Source organism: Gambusia affinis, linkage group LG04, assembly GCF_019740435.1.
Source record: "Gambusia affinis linkage group LG04, SWU_Gaff_1.0, whole genome shotgun sequence".
In the NCBI taxonomy this organism is placed as follows: Eukaryota; Metazoa; Chordata; class Actinopteri; order Cyprinodontiformes; family Poeciliidae; genus Gambusia; species Gambusia affinis.
The window spans coordinates 22,567,989-22,594,572 of NC_057871.1; the positions used below are offsets into that span (position 1 = coordinate 22,567,989).

Sequence of the window (26,584 nt, forward strand, 5' to 3'; positions counted from 1 at the left end):
GTCAGTTCATGTACAATATCCCCCCGTATAAAGGGTTTCACAAATAAAGTTTGATGTTATTTAAATAAAATAAGAGAATGAAAAAGCTCACAATGTAATCCTCAAAAAGGCCAGATACAATGACATCTACTCCCATAACTTCCATTTTTAAATATATCAATTGGAAGTGAAAATTGGAAAGGTTTTTCGCTGATAAGTATCTGATAATCTCCCATCAGAAAAAGGGGGTTTCCTTCCCCAATATACTTGGCCTGACAAGTGATAACTTTCCTTAAAGGTGGGCAATGTAAATGTTATAAATTAAATTCAGAGCCAGGAGGTGATCTTCGCATTGTCAATCAAACTTGTGTATATGCCGCTCAGAGCCTCCCCTTTGGTCTCTGCTGTGCAGCTGGTTCACCACAAGGAGGCCTGCCATGAATGCTCAGCATGGTCACCGAAGATGACGGATAAATGGTTTTCCTGGAACAGTAAGTAGTTCCTCTGCCATTAGCATATTTAGGAGCACATACATGAGTTTGCATGAGATACATGAGATCCGCCTCCTGGCTCTGAGCATTGGGAGGAGGTGGAGTAGTTCAGTCTTTCCACAGATTATTGCTCACTTGTCACCACGTGGTGCTAATTAAAACATATGTAAGAAACATTTTTTATAAATTGTGTGTAATTTAAAATTTACACACCCCGGCTTTAAATCCACAAAAATTTAAAGACGAATCTTCAAAAAAATGGTATTGACTGACAGGTTTTGTGTACCTTAAACTTGTTCCTGACATGTCAGACATGCTTCTGCAGAGTTGGTTTTGGTATGAGCCACGCCCGAGGTGAAGCAAAAGGACCTTTATGTACAAATGAGATGTGCAAAAAGACATTTCTGCTCTGTTGAAGGTTGCTAACAATGATGTCTTAAGATATCCCCCCTTAAAATGATAATCATCTGAATCAATTATATAATTTAGTTTCATGTATATAAAAAAAGACCAAAGTTTGTGGTGTTTATTAAGGTCATGGTTATCAAAATGTGTTACAATGACCACTGCTGGTATTTGGGCTGTCTTTAGTTGTACTCAAGAAATTGTTATAATTAATTGTAATATAGTAAATACAAAAATGAACTGTGACATAGTACTCCAGGCGCACGTGCTGTAAATGGTATGCTGCTTTCCGTTTACCTCTGAGATTTGAACTTCGATTAACGAATGATGTCAAATCACACCTAATCAGTTCCAAGTTTGAAAACTATTAAAATTAGCCAAATCTTACTACTTAGTTCGTTTGGTTTAGACACCAAACGAACTGATATTAGACTAATAACAGTGTACTTATTTTTGTACATTCAAACACCGAGGCAACATGCCACCACAAGAAGTTGTAATATTAAATTTCCCAAAAAACTAAAAAAAGTCTAAGTTCTGCTTTACTGCTATACCAGAAAGTCTGTAAAGCTTGCAATAGTTGAAAAACATCGTGAGACGTCTTGTAAAGTGCCTTGTAAAGAGTTTAAGAATCATTTTGAACCTTTGCTTAAATTATGACGTTGTTAAAAATACCGTAATTAAAACAAATCTCCTACAGCACGTGAAAGCACCATGGGAGTTAACGCTTCCAGATGGGCGTGACTTTGCGTGTGGCCTCACAGCGGAGCTGATTCTGGCTGCGTGTGGAACAGTCTGGAAGTTTCTACGCTGTTTATAAAGAGTACGTTCAGAACTCCAGCAGCAGCCCGAGTAGTGACGGACGACCGACCAGGAACCGACGCGGACAGACAACTTTTGGGGGAACATTTAAATCAAGATGGGCAAGGACTATTACGAAATTTTGGGAATTAAGAAAGGAGCTTCAGAGGATGATATAAAAAAAGCTTATCGTAAGCAGGCTTTGCGGTACCATCCCGACAAGAACAAATCACCAGGAGCGGAGGAGAAATTCAAAGAAATCGCAGAAGCGTACGACGTTTTGAGTGACCCAAAGAAGAAAGACATATATGATCGTTTTGGAGAAGAAGGTAAGCGTCATCTTGAAGGTGTAGTCCGCTCAGTAATCCTTGCTATGTTAGAATAACTTTATTAAAATCTTGGTTGATGTGTTAGCCGAAGCGAATGTTAATATTTTAGTGACAAACGGTGATTAATGGTAATCTGTTTGTGTCATGGCGCTTTGAGCTGAGTTCGTCCTTCATCGAGAGTTTTACCTTCAGGGGTAACTAAAAGCCACGGCCCTACTTAAACAGGACACACCCAGACCTGTTTCCATAATAAATAGGCTGGAAACCTAACGGGAATGTAACTCGACTAATAATAGCAGCGCTACTGTAGGGCTCTGTATATTTGCAGGAAGAGGCAGTTTTAGCCACGTTGTTGTTATGAAGATGCTACTGATAGTAGCCTGCTGTTAGTTCACTTACAGTTCTGCCAAAACAACATGACTAGCAAAGAGCCGTGACCTGATTAGTTCGTTCTTTAATTCAAGTGCTCGCTACACCGCGACTGACTTAAACAAAAACAGTAAAAAATAATAGTCAAAAGTTTGCTCCCTGTGTGGCGTGTTGCCATGGTTACATCCTGTTTTTATAGGATGTAACCTATATCCTGTTTTTATAAAATCACACATTAGACATAAACCTGCAACTGCTCTTACACTGGTGTGAGAGGACACATTTTGTTGTGAGAGAGGCTGGAAAACTTTCAGATCGCACAACTAGTTATTGCTTTTAGCCACATGGTGGGCATGGAGCTGTCTGCTTGCAATGAGTCAGAATATATTTATAGAAAACTTTTCATACAGTTGAATGAAACACAAGAATGCAATCTACAATCAAGTCAAATATGGCAAACGATAATCTTAAATAACACTAATAGAAAAACAACAAAAAAACCATTCACGTTCATTAACAAAATTAATAGTTAAAAATGATTTCTAGTACCTTTTATGATGAGAACAGAAAAGAGACAAAGGAAAATGAGCATAATAATTTTACACATAAAAAGAAATAAAATAATACAGATTTACTTAAGTGCAGTTTATGGCATTGAAAATGCCTTTCAGCTGCTGTTATTTATTCAGAAAAGCTGTTTTTAATTAATAGTGCCTCATCATAACTCTAACTATTAACACAAATACTCATGTGTCCAGAGGGCATGTCGGATAAACAGGATGTACTTTAATTAATTATACCAAAAGTATTGCAAACATCGTGGAAATGTTTTGTGTTCATCCTCTTTTCTCATATTCTGTGTTGACTCAAGTGTAAAGCTCCTCAACCAATTCAAGAATATGCAGATGTAGAACATCAAAATTCTCCTTACTTTTGTTACATTTTTGCGAACATTGCTTTTAACTAATTTTTCTTTAATCCACGTTAAAGCAGAATAACCCTACCGAAAATATATTATTAGCAATTCTGCTGAATTGCTATTTCATTGCCTTTGTTTAAATGATCTCGATGGTGCAATATCTATGGCCTTTTTATAAAATCCAAACCAAGGCTAGTTTTATCAGTCATTATTTCCTGTAATTTTGAGACCGATGTCACCTGTGCAATCAATAATTACACTTAAGCATCCCAAAATTAGTATTGCGAAACGTTAACCTCCTCTTGTGTATTTAGGTCTGAAAGGGGGCGGTGGCGGAGGAGGACCAACAGGGGGCAGCGGACCTGGCACTTACAGCTACACCTTCCATGGAGACCCTCATGCCATCTTCGCAGAGTTTTTTGGTGGCCGGAACCCCTTTGAGCAGTTCTTTGGCGCTCGTAACGGCGGCATGGACGAAGACATGGACACTGACGACCCGTTTGCTCAATTCGGGATGGCCGGTCGTGGAATGGGTCCCGGAGGCATGGGCGGCTTCTCGCGCTCCTTCAGCCCCGGCATGGGAGGAATGGGCGGTCACACTAGCGTCGTGAAGAAGCAGCAGGACCCACCCGTGGTTCACGACCTCAATGTGTCACTAGAGGAAGTGCTGCACGGCTGCACGAAAAAGATGAAGATCTCCCGGAAAAGGCTCAGCCCCGACGGCCGAACGACGAGGACGGAGGAGAAAATCCTGGAGGTGCAGATAAGGAAAGGCTGGAAAGAGGGCACCAAGATCACGTTCGCCAAAGAAGGGGACGAGACGCCGAGGAACATTCCAGCGGACGTGGTGTTCGTGCTGAAGGACAAACCTCATCCCGTGTTCAAGCGGGATGGCTCCGACGTCGTTTACACCGCCAAGGTCTCACTACGCGACGTAAGTCGGGATTGCTTGAAAATTCTAATTTAGAGGGATTATTAGGTTGTAGATGTAAAAAAGAAAAAAGCAGATTTTATATTTAGCATGTAAAGGACAAATCATTTCTTTGTATTTTGGTCACAATTAGCTGAAAAGTTTACGCGTACCTGCAGCCATCAAGTGGAAAACTAAGCCATCAGAAATTAAAGGTGCAGCGGGCCGAACGGGAAGCAGCACAAAGATGTGAGCAGGATTAGCACCAGGCAAAGAGATTAGATCTGCACTGGCTGAAAATTGTAAATGATTTTATTAGCCTAAATGTAAATAGTTATAATATTGTATTCTTGCAGTGAGGCATCGACCAATAATCCCTCCATAAACCACTTTTTGACTCAAAGCTGTTGTAAACACTGTTGTGGCGAATCACGTGGCTAACCGTTCTTTGCTCTTCTTGCTCCATCAGGCCTTGTGTGGCTGCACGGTCCAGGCGCCCACTCTGGACGGCAGGACGGTGACTGTTACGTCCACGGACGTCATACAGCCGGGGATGAAGCGACGGGTGAGCGGGGAGGGGCTGCCCTACCCCAAGCGACCCGATCGCCGAGGAGACCTGATCGTGGAGTTCGAGGTGAAGTTCCCGGAGCGGCTGAGTAAGAACGCTCGGGACACCATCGCTCAGGTTCTTCCGCGATCGTGAACACGACCGCTGAACTCCCACTTGGCCCGCCATCTTTTTACCCGTGAATTATAACACGGACGTTCACAAGTTAGACTCGACGCCAAGAGCAACACTCCTGGGGTTGGATTGCCCTGAATGTCACACGGTCCTCAGTAGTGCAAATACAGACTTTTGAGAGATTTGCTCCCAATGTACGAGTGCTGCTTTTCAGAAGCTTGACTGTAAATATGTTTCCAATGCGGTGTGGTGTTTGATCCACTAAGTGAGTTTATATTTTTCATGAAAACTGTGCAACACATGAGATGTGCCACTATTCTACAGACTCTTTTGTTTGTAACAGTTTTCATCAAGAAACCTTTATTTTTTTGTATGAAGTTTAAGCATCCAGGTTTGCAGTGGATGGTTTACACAGATGTATTTGACACATTGTAAGTGTAAAAAAACAGCTTATTTGACTAAGAATAGCAGGTCACGCTCTGAAGAATGACAGAGAGATGAAATATTGTTCTCTGTCTTCTGAATAATGCTGCATTAAGAACAATAAAGAGGAAAATGGTGCTGTTTACACCCAGTGTCTGTTGTATGTTTCAATGAGACGGTTTGTAGGTGTTTGAAATCAAATGGGTTCTTCAGGCGACTTCCTCATCTTGCTCTTCCATGAAGTGTCATATTAAACAAGTTTTGAAAATTAAATTTGAGCAACTTGATTAACCACAACAAAGAATGTTTCCATTATTTCTGTTAAATACGATGTCTCTTACAAATAATACGAGATGGAGTTAAGGTTTATATGGGCTTAGAGATTTATCACAATATTTTGTTATACTATTGAGAAAATGGAAAAAATAAGAATGATCTCTTCTTTTTAGGTGACTCTGTGTGATACAGCAATTGTTCCCCCAGAAACAAAGACAATGGTCTTGAAAAATACTAATTTTGTAACGTGCTTCTTGAGGACATAAGGAAGAGTGATTCATATCACTAAGCCGCACATGATAAATTAATTTTAATATTTTCAAATGTATCGATATTTGCATTGAACAAACGGTGGAGAAAATGGGAACTCTAGCAAACCCGACAATATGGACAAGTTGGGGAGTTTTGAAAATCATCAATTGGAATTTATTGTGGAAACGATGCATCAAAATTCTTATGACTAGAAATTTATCATGATAAATTATAAACAATTAGAGTAAACAACATAAAAATATGAGTCCTTCTTGCCTCCATGGTTTATCCTGGTGGTGTAGTCATACAGGGGGGGAAGTTAGGACAATTCCAAGGACCCCTGGCTGACAGGGGGGGTTGTAGAAATAGAAAAAAATTGAGGACCCTGTCAATAATAACATTAATATTAATATGTTTTTAAAATATTTTTTAGCAATAAAATTAAATGTTACTCCTCACTTAGCTGCAGACTACTGTTTGTCTCCATTTTATTTAATGCAACGTTTCTCTATTCCGGTCCTCAGGCCCCCCTGCCCTGCATGTTTTAGGCGTTTCCCTTCTGCCACTCACCTGGACTGAATCTGTGGCTGATTAACAGGTTTCTGCAGCACTTGAATGGCATGCAATCATTTGAATCAGCTGCTCTGGAATAGAGGTACATCTAAAACATGCAGGGCAGGGGGGCCTGAGGACTGGAGTTGAGAAGCGCTGATTTAATGAATGAATGAAGGAACAAATCTACCAACATAATTGTCCCTGTACCTTTCATCACACTTAAGAGATGAGTCAGTCAGCAGCAGAAGATCTGACCCCCTAACCTGCATAACCAGTGATAAAGGTAAGCAACACTGTGTTCAATGACAACATACCGTAAATCCAGGAAATCTATAGATTTTTCCTGTCTCTCTGCTCTTTTTAGAATTACACAGCAAAAATATACATTTATTACTGACAGAAATTCAAACAATCTTTATAAAGAGATACAAATTAGCCTCCTGTCAGTCCAGATGGTCCTACACAACATGGTGGCAGCTTTAACAAGTAAACATATTTTTAAATGAAAGTTATATACTGCAGCTTGAATAAAATGCATCTTAATAGCATTTTTGAGAAGTCTGGATTGCTTTATGTGTATTTTACATGTTGCCTATGACAGTGGCTGATGGGGAGAGACATTTCAGTAAGCTCAAATTAATAATAAAGAATTAAGCACCCTATTTGCATAGTGTATGCAGAGCGTTGCATTTAAAATTCACTATCCGTAAATATTGTGCTAGTATCAATATTGGACCAAAGAAAGCAAGTTGCAAGCCTTTAAAATTGTGATGCTTTTGACGGGTTAGGATAGACTCAAGAAACTGTAGCAGCAGGTGCGCAGGAGGGGCCCAATTTCATTTCTTGTCATGGGGCCCAAAATTCCTGGCGGCACCCCTGCATATTGGGGATATTTTCCCGTAAAACGTCAGGACGTCTTGGTACCTGTTGACAATTGTTTCAACTCCACAGGCTACCTGAGTGTTTTTGTTAACTTCTGTGACCCTGGCCATTTTTCACGTCTCCTTCCTGCTGGACAGAGCACCATGTCACAAAGCTCAAACCATCCCAAAGTGGTGTCTCCAACATGACAACGAGTCTGCTGTGTTCCAGCGGTCTCTCATCTGGAGTCACCAGATCTCAACAGAGTACATCTCTGAGATGTGGTGGGAGGGGAAATTTTCATCGTGGATGTGAGGCCAACCAATCAGAAGCAGCTGTGTAATTCTCCCACGCTAATTTGAACCCAAATTGCCACCATTTATGTCATGAAAAGCATGACATAAGGGAAACTGGGTCATACTGGGTAGTTGTACTTGGTGCTAGTTTAAGTCGATCTGTTCCGAACGTTTTTCTCACCAACATATTTAGTTTACTTACTTTATCATCCTCCACACAGAAAATGGTGGTAGCAAGGTTTTAAAAAAAATAAAACTCATTGTTTTACAAGTGCCAACACGTTTGTTCTTGCTACGTTACGCGGTTTTACTGTGAATAACCTCATTCTATAATTTTAAGGGTCTTACTGACCTTTTCGATGCCATGGCAGGAACGTTGGGCGAAAGTATAAAGAATGATCTTCTTCATACTTTATACTTTTTTTAACCAGCATTTGTCAAAAAAACATCTGTTACTTAAGGAAAGTCAGATCCTAAATTATTCCTGAGTTGGTACAGGGCCAAATATGTCATAAGACAGAACTGACATCCCCTCTACTAAAGATAAATGACATTGAGCTCATTTTGCGTGTGGTCACTTCCCTGAAGTGGTTTGATACTTTCTGGTGAGGAGCCTGATCTCCCAGTGTCTGTGTGCGGTCTAATCTATCATTATCATGGTTGAAACAAATCGACCTCAGGTTGCCCTCAGATACCCGTGACACGGTCTGCAGACAGACCACTTATTGAGTCCAATGGCCTCCAGCGTAATGGGCTCTAGACTTTTGGAGGCACACAAATGGCTGGGGGAGCTCAGCATGAACACTGAGGACTTTATAGCCCACCACAGTCATGAGCTGGTTCTTCAATACCGAGGGAAAGTGATGGGAAGAACTACCCCACGCTGTATGTTTGCTGTTGGGGATAAGTAGAGGCCTGGTACATCAGAATGATGCCATTATTTTTTTTTTTATATGCTGAGGCAACCTGAAGACGAGCCGCTGTAATCATTTGCTGCAGAATTGTTTGGGCACAGCGTTGCTTTCCTCTTTAAGGCGCTCCTGTTTTATGGCAGTAAATCAGATTAGCAGTAGAAAATGAAGTTCCTTCTTTTTACTTGGAATCAAAGAATGAGGTCTCTCCTCTTCACTTTCTGGTGCTTCTCAGGTGAGTTTATTGCTCGGTTTGTATTTGGAAGAGTCGATATTTTGATTTTCCATATTCTTGTGCTGAGAGGAGGAAGATTTTGCAATGCTCCGATTCTTCTATACTGAAATTGCTTCGGCATAAACTTCAACTAACGTGTTTGACCCCAACAACTGAAGAAGACTCTAGTTTCATAAATATCATAAAGTAAAATAAGTTTGAATGCGATTTATATTTAGAATTATTTATCGACCGTGAAATTTTATGTTGCATAACAATTCAGTACTTTTTTTTTTTTAGAACAACGGACGTCCACAGTTTATTCACGCTAGATCAGATTAGTTTGGACGAAGGGCAACCCAGAAGGGATAGCATAGATGAATGAGAGAAAAATGTCACCCAAGAAATGCTGAAATTCTGGATTTATCATGTTTTTGAACGTGTTTATTGCTCTGATTAATCTGTGTGAGATTAAATAATCTCATCGTTACAGCACACTCTATGGATCTGGGAACAATTAAATCCTCTTCCTGGCAGTCTCTAGTTCCGATCCTTTCTTTATCTTAATTCTTGTCTGTTTTTGAAAACCTGTGCTTTCACTTGTTTTCTTGTTTGTGTCTCACAAAATTTGACTTAAAAAAATAAATGCCCATTTTTATAGTACTATCACTTAAAAAAAAAAAGAGGGAAAATTGCAATTATTAATTTTCAGTGCTTGGAAAATACCATTCATACCCGTTGTATCAGTAAAAACTTCTATTTAACTAATTTGGAACAAGATGTATTTGGTTTAATATACACCTATACTGGTACAAATGCATTGTGTTTGTATTTAAATCTTTTTTTTATTGTTTAAAAGCAACATTTTGCATAATGTGGCCTGTTTTCCAAATGCAACATTAGTCAGTTCTACAGGAGAACTTTATTCCTGCACAGTTAGATCTGGATTTAGGTAAAAGAGGAGACTCTCCACTGTGATGTTACCACAGCAGCGGTCTGTATCATTCAAATGGAAAAAAATTATCGAATCCATAAAAATCATCCATATGAGAATTGTTGAGACGACATCCCTCATGGGCTGACATCACCAGGATTCATTGGGACTAAGTGGTGAAAAAGTGTGGCTCAGGAAGCATGAAACTCCATTTTCACTCATTCATTGTACATTTTTACAGCAGAGGATCTTTGATATGCACTCCGTTTATGTGATCTACTGACTTCCCCATATTTGCAACAAAATACGTAGCTGGATTCATGCCAGATAAAGAGAACAAAATAATGGGCAAGGAACGGAAGTAGGAAACAATGAAACAAGACATTAGGAGCTTAAATTCTGGGGCAGGGTTGTAAAGTGAACCAGGTAAAATAATAGCAAATGTGACAAAGTTATGGGAAAGCAGTGAAAATGAGGAAGATTAACTAACCCAGAGGAATCCGAACTGAGACTCAAGGAACTAGAAACAAGAAGCCTGACAATAATCTGAGACAAATAAATTCAAACATATGCTGAGCACAGAATAAACTAAGAAACTTAATATAAAAGTATGGACAAATATGGCTACCTTAACAACAATAACAAACACAGAGAAATGGACTGTTTATGGCAAGACTTGTACAGCATAAATAACCGATAAAGTGTTTGAACAAAAACCTACCTCAGTAATGTGACATCAGGGCTCACTTTGCATGAATTACTCCGTCGATCTGGTGTTGGAGACCCATGTGGCTAAAAACCATAATTCAGTTTCTTAGAAAAAAAATTACATAACACAAATTAAAATGTTTTTTCATATATAAATGTAATATAACCTTCAATCATGGTGACTTGATAGTTGTCCAGCCGGCAGCTACTGACACTCCACAAGCAGGGTAAGCAGCAAATGGCTAATGTTAAAAATAATACCAAAGCATCTTGGCAGAAAGTTAAGTGGAAGGAAAAACTGGTGTAAAAAAAAAAGTGCACAAGATGCACATATTGCATCTTGTGCAATATGTCAATATGCACGTGTCAATATTGACACGGCATTTCCATAACATTTTTAATGAGAGAGAAGCATGAAGTACCCATCATTTACTTGTGGAGTGCTGTGCTGGCTTTCGACTTGAACCATAACCAATGAGCTCAACCATCTTGCCTCCTCACTCTTCCACCTGATTCTGGGACCTTGTTTTCCAAATCCAGTTCTTTGCTCAACAAAGGTCTACAGTTATATGTTTCTTGAGAACTTCTCTTCACTACAGATTTTCCTACCACTCAATGTTGTGATTATATATTTCACTAAGTTTCTTTAGCATTGACCATTTGTTGCTTACCCTGCTCGTGGAGTGCATCAATGGCTGGCTGCTGGACAACTGTCAAGTCAGCAGTCTTCCCCATGACTGTGTTGGCCTTTATGTAACATTTCTGTATCAAAAATCCCTTCTTGTTGGTCTTACGGAATATTTTTTTCTGAGAAACTGGATTTGGCTGCGAGCCATGATGATTAAATTAACAAAAACAAAACACAAATCAACATTTTAATTTAGTTATTGAATAATTTGACATTTTGATTACACCAATGTAAGATTACTGAGTTTCACATTTCAATTAATGTAAAATTACAGATGCAAGATCAGTTACTAAAGTTGATTTATAGAAAAGGAGTTGTGCAGTGCCTTTAAGAAGAGCCGATTCCTTCGGCTTTTTTGTTTTCTGTTTTTGTTTTTGTTTTTTTGAGGCTCCTAGAAGGGTTCTGTTCTGTTAAAATGAAAGTTGAATAAAAGGCTGGACAGCTGTCCATCTATTCCATCTCAGTGTTCTGCTCTTTCTCCACCCACGACCTCCTGTTTTGTGGTAACACGTATTTAGCCCCACATCGTAGTGCTACACTAATTTATTGGGATGACAAACCTGTACATGACAAAATCACGTTTCCAGGCGAACCTTAAATTACTCTCAATAAACAAAAGTCACAATTCCTATGTCCACACAATACCTTCTGTGCGCTACAGTTAGCTAAAATAATCATTCATCTTCAAGCAGCCTTCGTTTCACCCTGCAGTTGTGAGTCTGGACGCCTCAGAGGTTCTGGAGGCGAGCGGCCATGTTGGAGGAAACGTCTCCATCCACTGCTTCAGTAGCGGGTCTCCAGTCAACGTTTCTGAGCTCCACAGCGCACATTTCTGCAAAGGCGTCTGCTCCGGCGGAAACACCATCATTCAGATGGAGATGATGAGCTCTGCCGTGACACGGTACGGGAGATACAGCATGGAGTCTAACGGAGGAGACGGCGGGGTCTTCACGGTCACAATAAACGGGCTGAGGAAAGCCGATGCTGGGAGCTACCGCTGTGGAATGGCGGGAAGCTTGAACGTCACGTACCATGAAGTTAGACTAAAAGTTGTAGACGGTAAGTATTTGGCGTAGATGAATACCTTGTTGAAGGACAACACCTCATTTTTTTATATTCTTTACAAAGTCTGCGACGATGACTCGGGGGAAAAAAATCCAAGGAAATTTAGGAAGCAACGTCCATCTGTGTGTAGTTCAATGTCATTCGTAACTCCAGCGGTTTTGCTAGAGATCATTAGTGAACAAACAGCATTGTGACGACCAAGAAATACAGCAGACAGACTAGGAATGAATTATGGAGAAGTTTAAATTAATTATTAATCATTGCTTACCAGCCTTTTCGTATTTCCACCAGTAATTTGGTGATTTTTGTTGAGTAATGATATCCAAATCATTGAAATTGGAAAATTCCTTTGCCTTCACCTTAATCATCTGTTCCATACATGGATTCTCTATTAGATTAAAGTCTGAACTCTGCTTTAGCCACTTCAAAATGTTAATACTACATTGGTAAAATAAAAAAATTCTACTTCAAACATAAATCTGTTAGGGGCACAAACAATTTTAGCCGTGACTGCAAGTATTTAGTAATACATTTTCAGAGATTTTCTATATCTATATCTGTCACAATAACTGATTTTGGATTCATTCAACTCCTTGTATCTCAATTTTGACTGACTTGAAAGACTCTGACATAAAAAAAAAAGATCTGTGAATGTGTACATATTTGATTCTGTTTGAATTTTCTTGTTTTTGACTATATGTTAAAGTGTCACATGATATTGTCTCTCACCAGTCATGCTGTTTCTTGGTCTCTCAAAGCTCTCACTGTTCCAGCTGGATCCTCTATAACTCAGAGTACCGTCCTGCAGACGGGGCTACTCTCTCCCAGAGGTGGCTTTTCATCAAGCAGCGGAGCATCCGACGTACCAATCACGCTGCCACCTTCGGGAAGGAAGAGAACACAGAAAGAAGCAAACAACTTCACAGGTAGTGCGCCAAGCAAACCTTAAAATGTGAAAGAGCAGCCATAGAAATGCATTGTTCAGTCTGATAAGAATATTTTTGATTTGTAACAAAAGCAAGTCATATTACCGTAGTTTCTAAATACATAGAAACCAGTTTAGTCCAAATTTAGTCGAGTCTTTTTTAAATTTTATATTGCGCTACATGAAAACTGTTGTGAGTCATACAAATACAAAGTTAAGAATTTATTAATGTATAGTGCAGAAAAGAAAGTTGGTTTCTGTTAAAATAAAATTATATAAATTACAGTAAAACAGAACAGATATTTTCAAAACGCTTATTCCAAGACAATCTGATTTATTCTAATATAAGTGGTAAAACCTAGTTACTAAAATAAAATGAAAAAAGTATTTCAAAAGAGTAATATTTGACTCCAACAGCAGAAGCACAAAACTGAGCTTGTAAAACTATAAAATATATAAGACAGGGGTGACCCTTAAGTCATCAATAAAATCTTCAAATCATTATCAAAAGTAACATGTAGACCAGGGGTGTCAAAGTCAAATGGACGGAGGGCCAAATAAAAAATTTTGCTACAAGCCGAGGGCCGGACTGATCGAATGTTCATTGAAATTTTTTTAAATGACGCATATAGTCTAGTGCAGTGGTCTCCAACAGTACAGCGGACCGGCCCAGGCCTTCGTAAATTTCCTGCGGACCGGGGGGGGGGGGGTTGCGTGCGTTGTGATGATCGAACGAAGTGCGTGCGTTGTGAGGATCGAGCGTTGCGTACAGTTCAAATAAGGAAGATATTTTTTTTTTCAGACGGGGTGCCGGCTTGCTGCGGTCTGCGGGCCGGTTCTAATAATAAATCAAGGTCATCCCAGGGGCCGTAGAAAATCTTCTCGCGGGCCGGATGTGGCCCGCGGGCCTTGACTCTGACATATGTGATGTAGACAAAAAAATTTTTTGCTGATGCAATTTAAACCAATCACTTTATGTAAGCTTAACTAAATTGTAAACCTTTTTTTTTTTTAACAAATATTCATTACAGAGTGAACCTGATGGCACGTATTTCTGTACTGTATTTATATTGAATCCATCTGTGTAGTAAGATGCCTCGATTTGTTGCAAATCACCACAAAATAAAAAAGGAATAGTAAAATGATCTCAATACAGTCATTCAAAGCATCCAGTTTACATGTGTTACTGGTGTTAAAAGAGTCAATATGTCATAAAAGTAAAAATGTCAGCTGACATCTGTAAGAACCCAAACGTCAGAGGACCAAACACACACCCCTGAGGCACAACGCCTTCTGTCTCTTTTTAAAATATGACTGTAACTTGGCAGTCTTGCCACACTAATGTTACATAACTAAAACTTTGAGTATATAAATGCAATTTTTTTTGTTTCTCCTGTGCAACCAATAATTGTCCAACTTCCTAATTCTAGTTATATATACATTGTTTTAATAATGATAACCTTTTATTTAACCAGATAATGGGTATTAAGTTAGCAAGCAAAATGCAATGCAAGGGAAGAATAAGGGCAACACTGAAATAAAGTTTGCCCCTTGGGTAAAACACATTCACAGATATGCAGAAAAATAATGAAGCAGAGAATCAAAATGTTGAGCCAACAAAAATCTAAAAAACCTGTTAGGAATATTACCGTAAAATCTTGCTTTTTAAATACAAATGTATAAAAAGTGTAGTAACCAGTAGTCTCTGTCTGCAGACACAATGGTTGTTATAATCGTCTCCGGTAGCCTGGCTTTTCTGGTTTGTGCCATTATTCCTCTGATATTCTACAGACACTGGCGGAACATGGCGGGTGAGGCATCACAAATGCAGAATTTCCAAAGTTTTGCTGCCTGAAACGGCTAAATTGATATTTCCATGTGCTTGTTTCAGGTGAGATCAGACTGTCGGCGAACAAAAATGAGGTAAAGTTGTTTTCTATCCGATTTGTTTCATAATTGAAAACAAAGACATAAAAATGCAATTATTCTCAGGACGACTGCTGTCAGGAAAACGTAGACACTGCCTGCAGTCAGGTCGCGGTTGGGGTCCAGACTTCAGAAGAAGACGACCATCCAGGATCTGGTGCAGACGATGGCCTCCGGTATGCGGCTGCGTACGAGGGGCTGGATCCCAGAAGCCTTGAATGAGCAGGAATTACTCTGTTTCTGTGCAGGTGTTTATTTTAAAAATCGCTCGCTGTATTTTCAGCAAAAATAATAAACAAATCGTTGAATATTTATGTGTTCCATATAATGTTTTAGATTTTGGAGAGTGACAACTGAGGCAAACAAAATATCGAGATCTACACAAAGAGGCATGTTGTTCAGTATTGACATGGCAATAAGCACCGCAATTAAAAGTTGACAAAAAGACCAACAGAGGGCGCCATACAAGCGTTGCATAACTTCACGTCTGCTTTAGAATAAGAGTATTTTATAAATGTTGTTCAGCGATTCATTCAGGTTCATAAGGTTTTTAAGTTTTAAGCTAAATAAAGTGAGCTATTTGACAATAATACAGTTGCTTATTGAATATTCTTTATTTTGTGAACGAATCACTTTGTGAGGGAGTAAGAAAATTAACCCCCAAACTACAAAATTGTTCCCCTGTTTGTGTTGAAATTTTTACAGTAAATCTACGAAACTAATAATAGAAAACAGTTTTTCCAGTTCAAGTATTCACACTACAGAAGTCCCTGAGCTTGTTTCATCCTCCATATCTGTCACCGGCTTTTAATATTACACCAGAAATTTGCTTTATTGTTTAAATATGATTGTTCTTTTCTAAAAGAAAAACTGTCTAGAGCAGTTTTGGTATCGCAACCAGTTCACCAAGCCATGTACATTTTCTTCTGAGAATCCATCTGTACATAAACACATACCCACTGTTATTGAACAACATTCTGGAAAATGTTGCAAATTTTAAAGAAAATATATATTTAACATCTCAAATATTAATAACTACAAAAACCCTTTGAAGAGGAGCTTTGTCCATTGCTAGCCTTGTGCTTTACAAAGTCCAGGACTTTTATATTACATATGGTCATGTTCATCTCAGTCTAATTTAGGTCTGATGCAAAAAATAAACAACTTAAAATGCTTTTTATGGGAGTTTGTGAGTGTTTTAACATATATTGAGGTTTTATGAATCTTAAATATTTATTCAACCCCGTTTAGGTTTGACCAGTTTAGGTATTTAGATAAACTTGCGAAGTAGACCTGTTCATTTTCTTGGTGTTTACATATTTTAAACCACTGGGGGGCGCCACTTCCCGTTGACTGAACAACCAAGTAAGAAGCAGAAGACTTCACTGAAGGAAACTGAGAAAAGCTTCAAATTTAAGTGTAATACAACATCCATCCTATTTACTACCAAGGTATTTCCTGTCTAAGGTCAAATATGTGGTTTGAGTCTTCTCCAACATCCAGATGACTAAATATTGTCACACTTATACTAACATTGATTTTATCAATGCATTTTAGCCATATTATTAATTCGGTGTGTTTAGTGTACACTCTTCCTTGTTTAATTACAGGCTTTCGTAATGTGAAATAATGAGGGTCATAAATCATTTTTGAATTTTTTCAACACAAAAACAAAACATTTATACTGATTAATCCACATATGTCAGAGTCAAGGCCCGCGGGCCACATCCGGCCCGCGGGCCACATCCGGCCCGCGAGAAGATTTTCTACGGCCCCTGGGATGACCTTGATTTATTATTAGAACCGGCCCGCAGACCGCAGCAAGCCGGCACCCCGTCTGAAAAAAAAAATATCTTCCTTATTTGAACTGTACGCAACGCTCGATCCTCACAACGCACGCACCCCCCCCCCCCCCCCGGTCCGCAGGAAATTTACGAAGGCTTGGGCCGGTCCGCTGTACTGTTGGAGACCACTGCACTAGACTATATGCGTCATTTAAAAAAATTTCAATGAACATTCGATCAGTCCGGCCCTCGGCTTGTAGCAAAATTTTTTATTTGGCCCTCCGTCCATTTGACTTTGACACCCCTGGATTAATCCAACCGACAAACGAACAAAAGAAACATTAAAGTAAAAAGAAAAGTGACAGTAACCTGGTTGCATAAGTGTTTGTATATGTGTGTGTGGATAAATATTACGTGAAGCGCTTTTTGTTTTCAGCTCTGGGTTTTTAATTGTCGGAAACAGGCAGCATCAAACATGTTGACGCAGATATTTACCTTACAAAAGTTCAGTTGCCTCCGCCAGGCTTCACATGAGTCTACGCATGGTAGGTGCAGACCATGGCCTCCGATACCTGGCTGAGTACGAGGGGCTGGATCCTCAAATGAGCAGGAATTAATGTTTCTGTGTAGCTTTTTATTTTAAAAATTGTTCACTGTATTTTCAAGAAAAATAATAGACGTCTTTGAATATTTATGTGTTCCATATAATGTTTTAGATCTTGGAGAGTGACAACTGAGGCAAACAAAATATCGAGATCTGCACAAAGAGGCATGTTGTTCAGTATTGACATGGCAATAAGCACCGCAATTAAAAGTCTTGTAATTGACTTGTTCTCACACGTATTTTATTGACGTTGTTTCCACGTCTGAATATTTTCACGCGACCTTATTGTTAGTTTAGACTTTTGAAGAAAACAGGAGGATGTCATTTTGGAGAAATGTTTAGTTTTAGTCTTGTCACATTTATTTGTTTTCTCATTTTTCTGAGAATTATTGTCACTGCTCCATATAAAATCCTATGAATTTTTTTTTGTGCTCTTCTCCTGTCTGATACCATTGTACACAGTCATTTTAATGCTTTTGTAAACTAAAAGATGTAAATGAGCGAATGTGAGGAAGATCCCATTAAAACCTCTGAACTTTTCCCCAGGTTTTCCATATTCAGTATAATTTAATATAAGGCGTAAATCTAAGAAGCCTGAATGCTGAAAATGAATCAGATGCTTTGATAAAGTAAATATTTAAAGGTGTCCACAGTTATTTAACCACATTATTGCCATATTTTTTTCACATTTGCTTGACCAACTGCTTTTTTATGTTTGTGTTTAGTCAAATAAGTTTCATATTTTGGGTAAAAAATGTATTTTCACGTCATAAAACCGTCGTATTTTAATAAAGGTGCACACTTCTTAGAGCTACTGTAAATTAAAACAAAGCTAATATCGAGTAAACTATAAAAAAAATAACATCATTCTTTAATCAGTTAATATTTATTCTGTTTAGTTTTTATTTGTGCATTTTAAAGTTTTTTTTAGTTGTGTTTCTTTTTCCCCCCCCAATCTTCTTGTTTTATTGCTCTGGTGGTATTTAGCTCCTTGTTTCATAATTTATTTCACGTTTTTTGTTTTGGTGAGGTTTTTTTTTTTGTTTAACAATAATTTGCATCTAATCTTGAAAATCTCAACACCATCCTTTTATTTACTTTCTGTTTCTGTCACTGCAAGTCTCATGCTGATTAATACCACAAATAGTTCAGGGGTTCCTTATTTTGAACCTGAACATTGTTACTGAGCCCACGCTCTCCTTCTTCTTACTAGACCACAACAGAAGTACCATCTGGGGATTTCTGGATGGTGATAAATATAGCCAGTTATCAACAAATCAAAAAATGGTGTGTTGTTTCTAGGTAAGAGAAAAAATATGTTTCTACTGCGTGTCTACAAGAGCTCCTCATGCAAATTAGACTTTGTCACTGCGTACATACACGTGTACATTTACCTCCAGGTTCTTCATTTTGAGTCAAAGATACTCAGATGAAAATTAATCTGTTTTTAAAGTTTGTCTTTAGTTTAAGAAAAAAAAAACATTTTTTAAAAAAGCAGCAGGCAGATAAGTTTACCTGCACCCTCAAGTTATTCTTACATGTCGCCGTGTGGCCATAAACTCATTTTTCTAATGCAACATTTTTTTGCTTGTCAAAGTAAATATTTTATATTTCAGCTGTTATGACTGTTATATGAAAGTAAATTTATTTAACATCTATGGTATAAACATTTATGCCATACATGTTGACAGATTGCCAGCATTTTTAAGCCATTTAGCTAAAGGTCTGTGCGAATTGCTAAGCTAGGTCATTTTCTTCTCCAAAGTGGTGGCTGTGGGTCAAATGCCTTGGGGATAAATTGAGTCAGTGCTTCCATTTCTTGACTCCAAGGAGTCATTTCTCCAAGGAGTCAATTCACATTTGGCATTCAAATGCCATTTGTGAATTGGCATTTGAATTAGCAAACAGAAATATGAATCCATCCCCTAACATTTGGGAGGAGAATCATTGTGTTGGTGTTAGAGAGGTGGATAGCCGCTGAGGTGGTCGTCATTCTGGAAGGTTCTCCTCTCTCCAAAGCCCTTAGGCTCTTCCTCTATGATCGCTCAGTTTAGCCAGCACCAGGAGGAGTCTTGGTGTTTCCACATTTCTTCCATTTAAGAGTGACGGAGGATCATCCTGAGATCATTGGGATCACCAAAGCAGCAGAAAATATTTCTGAATCCTACTCCAGATTTGGGATTCAAGACAATCCTGTCTCTGAGGTCTAAAGACGATTCTTTTGATTTCATGCTTGGTGTTTGACCACTGACCTTATACAGACGTGTGTGGCTTTCCATATAAAGTCCAATCGACTGAATTCATCACAGCTGGACTCCATTAAAGATGTAGAAACATCTCAAGGATGATCAGTGGAAATGGCTCAATTTTGAGCTTCATGACAAAAGGCTGCGAATAATTAATTTAATAAATTTGCCCAACACTCCAAATTAAGTTTGGTATATTTGTGTGTAAATTTGGAATAAGACTGTAATGTAACAAAATGAATATATTTCAAATGCGCTGCATATTGAGATGAAATGACTGCGACATGATTTTACAAATTCTACTTTGAACACCGGCAGCTGTTTAATGAGATACAGCAGTAAGTTATGAACAAAAGCTAACACTAGCTAACATTTCTCTTTAACAAAAATTAAAGTCCATGAAGTATTTTTTTTCCATGATTTCTGTCAAGTCCCTTCCACATTTCACTAACTTTATTCAGTTAAAGATTTACTTGCAAGTTTGTGGAGCTAAAGAAGTTACACAAACAACTGAGCAGCTAACCTGCCAGCTAACTCTGCCATGTAGTTCATATCTGGTTAAAAGCTTGTGTTGCGTCTAAAATACATCACTACAGTGGCTATAACATGCAACAGGTTATTTTCTAATGTATGTACCACTTTTGCTTTTACGTGCACGCACCACAGCGACGAGTGGTTTAAATTATTATTTCACATTTCACTGAAATGTGAAGACATATTGGAATCCTAAATCCTGTTTGGTATATAAAAGAAACCCCCCTTCACTGGTTCCAATGAGGTTCTGCATACTGTAGAAACTATCACTTCTCTTGGGTTGCTGACGCCCACAGCTCCCATCTTCTGCTGTCTGCAGTAGAAACCACAGGAAGCTGTCAGGGGAGGTGACGGCTTGTTTACATGTAATTCCATTAGTGAGAGCTCAGACGGCGGTGAGGCTTAGCACCAGGTTTGATCTCTACATGCTCTACTAACAAACCGTACCGACTCTGCAGTGACCACCGCGCAACAATGAGGAGCCTTTCTGTCCTCTGCTGTCTTTTTACAGGTATGAAGGAGTTCTACAAAAATAAATGTAATTACCGCCATTAATTTTAAAATGCTCAGCTGAAGCCTAACGTGACGTGAACTGATTTTTCACAGTGATGTTGACACTGGGAGCCGAGATCAACGTCGAGGGAACAGAAGGGGGAGAGGTGTCGTTCATGTGCTCTCATAAACTGGCGCACAACAACAACAAGTACTTCTGCAAAGACCCGTGCAAGACCAAAGAAGACATTCTGGTTGAAGTGTCCCCTGGTAAGATTGCCACCTCTGGAAGGATAATGCTGGTGGACCCTGGGGACGGCTCCTTCACGGTTAAAATCACACAACTTCTTCTGTCAGACGCACACATGTACTGGTGCGCCGTGGTCAGGTCCATCAGCAGCACGTACACGTCGGTCAACCTGACTGTACATAAAGGTACGTTTCGTCCTTAGTGTAAACCAGAGACTTTTGTTTTCCATCTATCACTGCTTGTTGTTAGTGGGGGATTCGTATGCATGTCTAAATGTAGGAGCAATTAAGTGGGAAATACGTTTTAGAGAAATCGGTGTATCTGAAAATTAAGTGGGGCTGTCTTGCTCGTTTGTGAATCGTATCTCTAGAAACCAATTTAGGCATCAGCTGGATGAGCTTAAATTAAAAAAAATTTACATTTTAGCAGAACTGAAGTTCCTTTAAACGCTTCAGTTTGTCTGAATAGAAACTGTCTCAACCAGTTTTATGATAAGTTGTAGAACTTTAAAAAAAATAAAATAAAAATCAGTTCTGATGGATAAATATTTTATCTATCCGGGGCAACGATCAATCCCACCCTTAAGGAAGCAATGAGATTCTGGAAGTTTATCAGATTTATTTTATTAATCAAATTACTTTCATCAAATATTATATTTTACAAATGTAATTACCAAATGCTAAAACTGAGTGAATGAAATGCACTCGCAAAAATCGCTACACAATTTCTACATCAGTACAAAAATCAGGAGGATAGTTTTCTGAAGAAGAATTGTTTGAATTGACGTTTGAAAAATATTCTCATTGGTCCTAGTTAAAAGAAACGTCACACTTTTATTGACAGAATTTCCTAGAAGTTTAATGCAGGTGGGTTTAAAATTAGACCTAAATTCTAAGACCAATTTTGAATTTGACTGGGGAAGTGAATTTGTGGGTTTGATTCAAAATTTCCAAACCACGTGGCCACCACAAAAAAAACAATCCACATCAGAACTGAACAGAGGATTTTAAAATGTGGTCTGAAATGAGGTTATTGGGTCATCCCTTTCTTAGAACCAGCTTTGGACCGTAGTAGGTGCAGGACACCACACACTGAAACCTTGCCAGCCAGTTGATTGGACCCAGTTTGCATCAGTCTGGAGCCAAATTAAGATTTATATGAATGAAAAAAAACAAAACAAAACAACTTTGCTGGTTAAACTGAAGTCTGTCTCCTCGGTTGAATGGAAGGGGAGTAAAAGAAAACCTTGTGAGACGCAAACAAAAGCAAATGAAAGCGACTGATTTGGACTGTTTGATAATTAAATCCTGATTGAATCAGACAGAATGCTACTGTGGATTTCTTTTCTTCCCTTTTTCAGTCAGAATATCAGAAATCAGCAGGGGCCGATGGAGTCTGGAGGCAGAAATGTCACCCAGATTGATGACAAGCTAGTAATAAAACTGATTTATTTTTGAATGCTCTTTTCTGACATAAAAAACCTGACAGGATGAATCAATCTAATCTCTGCATTCATAATATATACTTCATAATTGAGAAGGTTTGCACATTCAAGATGAACATACAGTCATTATTTTAGAATAGAGCACAATGATCATTGACCTCTAAAAGTTACAAATATAAAAACCTTTACATGAATTTCTAAATAGGCAAAAATACAATCGTTTTGTCAGAATTTGACGATTTAGACCACGAGACACAGCTAATGTGCATGAGACTAATTATGGGCTATGTGGTGTTGCAACATAAATATATTCATATTCAATAAATTAATTTATTGATTTCAGTAACTCATACCACAAAGAGAAACGGATCATTTAAATTAATAGGAGACTGGTTTTAACACAGGATTTAAGAGTTACATTTCTGTGTGAGTTTCTGTGTGAAACATTTTTCACACAGAAACATCAACTTAAAGAAAAGTACACCTAACACCTTCTTCTGAAAACCTTCTTTTGTTTCACACAGCTTTTAAAATGACGGTTTCACCTGTTGTTTCTTCCTCCTGGTTTCCGACCGTCACCGACTCAACACAACTGACAACCCGCATGGGAACAAATGCGACAGGAAACATCTCAGAAGGTAGGAGTGCCTGTCATTTCATTTCATTTCATTTCATACGCGAGTCCTTACACATTAAAATAATCAATACCTAATTCATTATCTCTGCTTACAGTGATAAACAACACCACTTCAACAACTACAGTGTTGGCTAACGTCAGCCTCAGTGGGTATCTCTCTACTCATCTGTTGTGCAGTGTGTGTATGGAAACAATCAGATAACGTGTTATATATACATATATTTTTTTGTATCTTGCATCTGATCAGACCCTGTGTTGTTCGCTGCGGCCGGGACCGCTGCTACACTCGTAATCTTCACCCTGGCCGCGTACGCCAGGAAACGCCGAGAAATGTCGAAACCTCAACTCCTGCTTTGCCTCGACAACAAAGAGCCCAGGAGTGAGGTCAGGAAGTGTCCTCGCAGCACACTTAAGCAACAGACTAGTTCTTAACAGCAGATTAATCAGAGCTGACAGAGCTGCTTTCTTTTACTGGTTGCAGGGGTGGAACGTAAGAAACGGGTTTTTCCAAAAGCAATCTCTCACTCTCTCTCTCTCTTTTCAAGTCTGCCATAGTTTTTTGCGTAGGGGTGTTTTACCACAACATCTACTGTCAAAGTGTCAAATGGGTGGGGAACCTTGGGGAGGAATATTTTGACATTTTAGAAAACATTTTGTTTATCCCACATCTAATGGAGTGATCGAGCATTTCTACAGTTTAACACCTCTGTCACCAGGTATGTGCAGAGGGGGCGGGGGGGGGGTGGAGGGGGCTTGAGCTCCTGCCCTTTTTATCCGTGACGCCCCCATGCCCTTTTTGAATTTTTTTTTCCAAAAAAAACAAAAAAAATTTTTTTTTTACATTTTTTATTTTTAATCTGTATGTCAGAAGGCCTGTTTGTGCCCCTCAGCAATAATATTGAGCTAAATATAAGTTAGCAAAATAAACTAGTCTGGCTGCCCTCAGTCTAATAATGATTCTCAGAGCCTCCATGTTGTTCACACACCGGGTCCATGGTGAGGAGGGGGGGGGGCGGATCTGTGTCCTCTAACTATCAAATTATGGGCAAGAATATTGTTTCATACATTGGTTAGTGAATAAAAACGTAGGTCTGATGTTGACGTTAAAAAAACTGTATATTTTTATAATCGTCCTTGCAATAGCGGGACAAAATCCGCCTCGCCCCTAAACACAGAAATGCTTCAGCTGCAGAGAAAACGTCTGACTTTAACTTAATCATTCTGCTAAAAGCCCGGTTCACTACAGGCAGCTCGAGTCGGTCCACCGCAAGTCGCAACGCAGCTTAAAGCCCCGGTACCACCCGGTACCACCAGCTGACTGTTCGCTCTTCTTCTCCTTAACGTGTATACCAGACGGTTTAAAGCCGCTGCTGACGGGATCTGGGCTGGAGGTTCGCGGCTGTAGAAGTTATTGCAGAACCTCAAGTATTAAAGGAAGATTCGGTCCAGAGCATTTGGGCCGAATCTCGGCCCGAATTCACAGAATAAACATCAGAGAAAATATTGCAGCAATAAATAGAATCGCAGAAAAAAGCCAAACATGCCACAATGAAATGAATCAAGATGTCTCCAAAGCATCGGCAGACTGACCGGGTCCACCGCGTTCCAGGTAGATTCCAGGTAGAGTCCAGAGATTTGCATCGCAGCAGCTGCTCATGCAGAGCCGGTCCAAGGTAATATGGGGCCTTAGAACCGGCGGACACACATGCGCTACCGATTTCTTTACCATACAAACAAACCTGGAATGGAGTAGTGGAACGGAGTGGCAATGTGATCACAATGCACTGTAAGCTATGTAATGTGTTTTGAGGCAGTTGACCAAAATCCCGGACGATTTTTAAATTCCCCCCGGACATTTTTTTAGGTATGAAAAGTAGGACATGTCCGGGAAAAAGAGGACGTCTGGTCACCCTACCACCTTCATACCATCATGCACGACTAACTAATACTAATTACTAATACCCACCAGCGCATGCTGACAGAGCCAATACTTTCTGTCATGGTTACGTTCTGTACCGTAACCATGACAACGTAACGTAACGTTGTATAACGTCCGTATCAGTCTCCTGTCGCTCCTTCATGAGAAGTATTAGACCAGAATGTATTACAGTTATCTATTCAGACTCTTCTTTCTGCTTCGCTTCGACCTGTGTGCTACAATCCACTCATGAAGCCGATAGAAATACGGAGACCTGTTCGGGAAAGCTGTTATCATGGAAACAGCGTTGTCCGCCATGCGCAACACCCGAGTCAACACGTTCGCACAGCACAATAATTCAGCGGACAAAGCTTTGTCATTGCAAATGCATAATATTTGTCACTGCACAGCCCTGTGGTTTGCAAATTTTACTTAATGACGATGTATTGGCAGGGTTAGAGGAAAAGGACGTTAGTCAAGATGATTGTATATTGTACAATATTTTATATTGTATATTGTAAATATTGTAGCACAAGTAATTGCATATCCCTTTACACCCGATTTTTGACATATTACAAAAAGAAAGATTTGGCGTAGACCTGTTTTCAGACCACAAGAAAAGACACAAAGTGATATCAGCTCAAAATGTTCAAAACCGAGAGCCAGTAAATTTATTTTCTCTTTTTATTTTCTTTTTTCAGGTTACTGAACGTCAATTTAATGACAAGGAAGTGAAGAGGGACATATCCGTCATTACTGACCATTTACAACAGCATCCGGCCAGACACACTGGCCCAGTTTCCCTTCCCGTTTATGAAAACCTCCCTTTCTCTTCTGCTTCAAGAAATTTACCAACAGATCAGCAAAGCATCGATGACGCAGACCACAGGATCTACATCACGCCGTTGCCGTTCGCAGCGGCAGAAATAAACAGTGTGTCTCAGTCTGTCTCTACTGAACCGCCTTCCAGATCGCTTTGGTTTGGTTTAGATGTGTCAAGAATAAATCACGTTTAGGATGGCAATACAGTACTTTTTTTTTTAAAGATGTTAATAATGTCACTTTAAGCAATACTTACAATGTTTTTGTACACTATACATATGCTTTTAATCCTGAAACCTACTAAAAACTAAACTGGTGTAGCTAAAAATAAAAAAAAGAGAGCAGAGAGAAACTAGAGAGTGATTTAAGTTCACAGTACATTTAGGTGGTAGTAAGTAGAGTAATATAGAAGTTTAAAGATTATATGCTAACAATGCAATTTAAGGAACAAATAGTACTTTCCATAAACACTGCATACATACAGGATGGATGAAAGTGAAATATTATCTTCTTTGTGACCTCACGTTAATAGCACAAGCTGCTTATTTATAAATGATTCATGCCTTCTGGAAACCTATATAACTGTGGATATTTAAATGTACTGTATATATTTGCACTGATGGATGTTTATATCAAGTATCAAAAACTGTTCATATGTTTTTCTTCACTGTGTAAATCATCGTCACTTTTCCCAATAAAAACTTCTTCTCTTTCACTTACTTTGTACAAACAAGCTTTGGAAATATATATTTGTTTTTTTTTTAACTTTGATTAAATAAAGTACAATTTATTCATAAATGTATTTGTTGCGAACACGTCATCTCCCCCACCCCAACGTCTCCACCAGAAAACAGAGGGAGAAGTTGTAAACGACGACATCTGTCTGCCTGTAGTTTTAGCAATAGCAACGGAGGAAATGTGAAGCCGTTCAATC

At 38.9% G+C, this 26,584-nt stretch overlaps 3 protein-coding genes across 5 annotated transcripts; all 3 read left to right on the forward strand.

The window, feature by feature from the left end:
- Positions 1–411: 411 nt before the first annotated feature.
- On the forward strand, positions 412–5,453 carry dnajb1b (DnaJ heat shock protein family (Hsp40) member B1b). The gene is made up of 4 exons (XM_044114458.1): positions 412–470; positions 1,576–2,005; positions 3,608–4,227; positions 4,673–5,453. The coding sequence occupies exons 2-4, from the start codon at positions 1,795–1,797 to the stop codon at positions 4,904–4,906; spliced, it is 1,065 nt and encodes a 354-aa protein (XP_043970393.1). The 5' UTR covers positions 412–470; positions 1,576–1,794; the 3' UTR covers positions 4,907–5,453.
- Positions 5,454–8,399: 2,946 nt separating this feature from the next.
- LOC122829705 (CMRF35-like molecule 1) lies at positions 8,400–15,229 on the forward strand. Of its 2 annotated transcripts, none has more exons than XM_044114464.1 (6): positions 8,400–8,694; positions 11,715–12,062; positions 12,842–12,994; positions 14,709–14,804; positions 14,885–14,916; positions 14,986–15,229. In XM_044114464.1, the coding sequence occupies exons 1-6, from the start codon at positions 8,625–8,627 to the stop codon at positions 15,139–15,141; spliced, it is 855 nt and encodes a 284-aa protein (XP_043970399.1). In that variant the 5' UTR covers positions 8,400–8,624; the 3' UTR covers positions 15,142–15,229. The 2 variants fall into 2 exon arrangements, with proteins under 2 accessions (XP_043970399.1, XP_043970398.1); XM_044114463.1 differs by having other exon boundaries at positions 8,403–8,694; positions 12,827–12,994.
- A 5,228-nt stretch (positions 15,230–20,457) lies between these two features.
- On the forward strand, positions 20,458–26,365 carry LOC122829706. Of its 2 annotated transcripts, none has more exons than XM_044114466.1 (6): positions 20,458–20,598; positions 20,694–21,014; positions 22,897–22,911; positions 23,006–23,056; positions 23,158–23,294; positions 25,530–26,365. In XM_044114466.1, the coding sequence occupies exons 1-6, from the start codon at positions 20,562–20,564 to the stop codon at positions 25,842–25,844; spliced, it is 876 nt and encodes a 291-aa protein (XP_043970401.1). In that variant the 5' UTR covers positions 20,458–20,561; the 3' UTR covers positions 25,845–26,365. The 2 variants fall into 2 exon arrangements, with proteins under 2 accessions (XP_043970401.1, XP_043970400.1); XM_044114465.1 differs by having other exon boundaries at positions 20,459–20,598; positions 22,798–22,911.
- Positions 26,366–26,584: the final 219 nt, after the last annotated feature.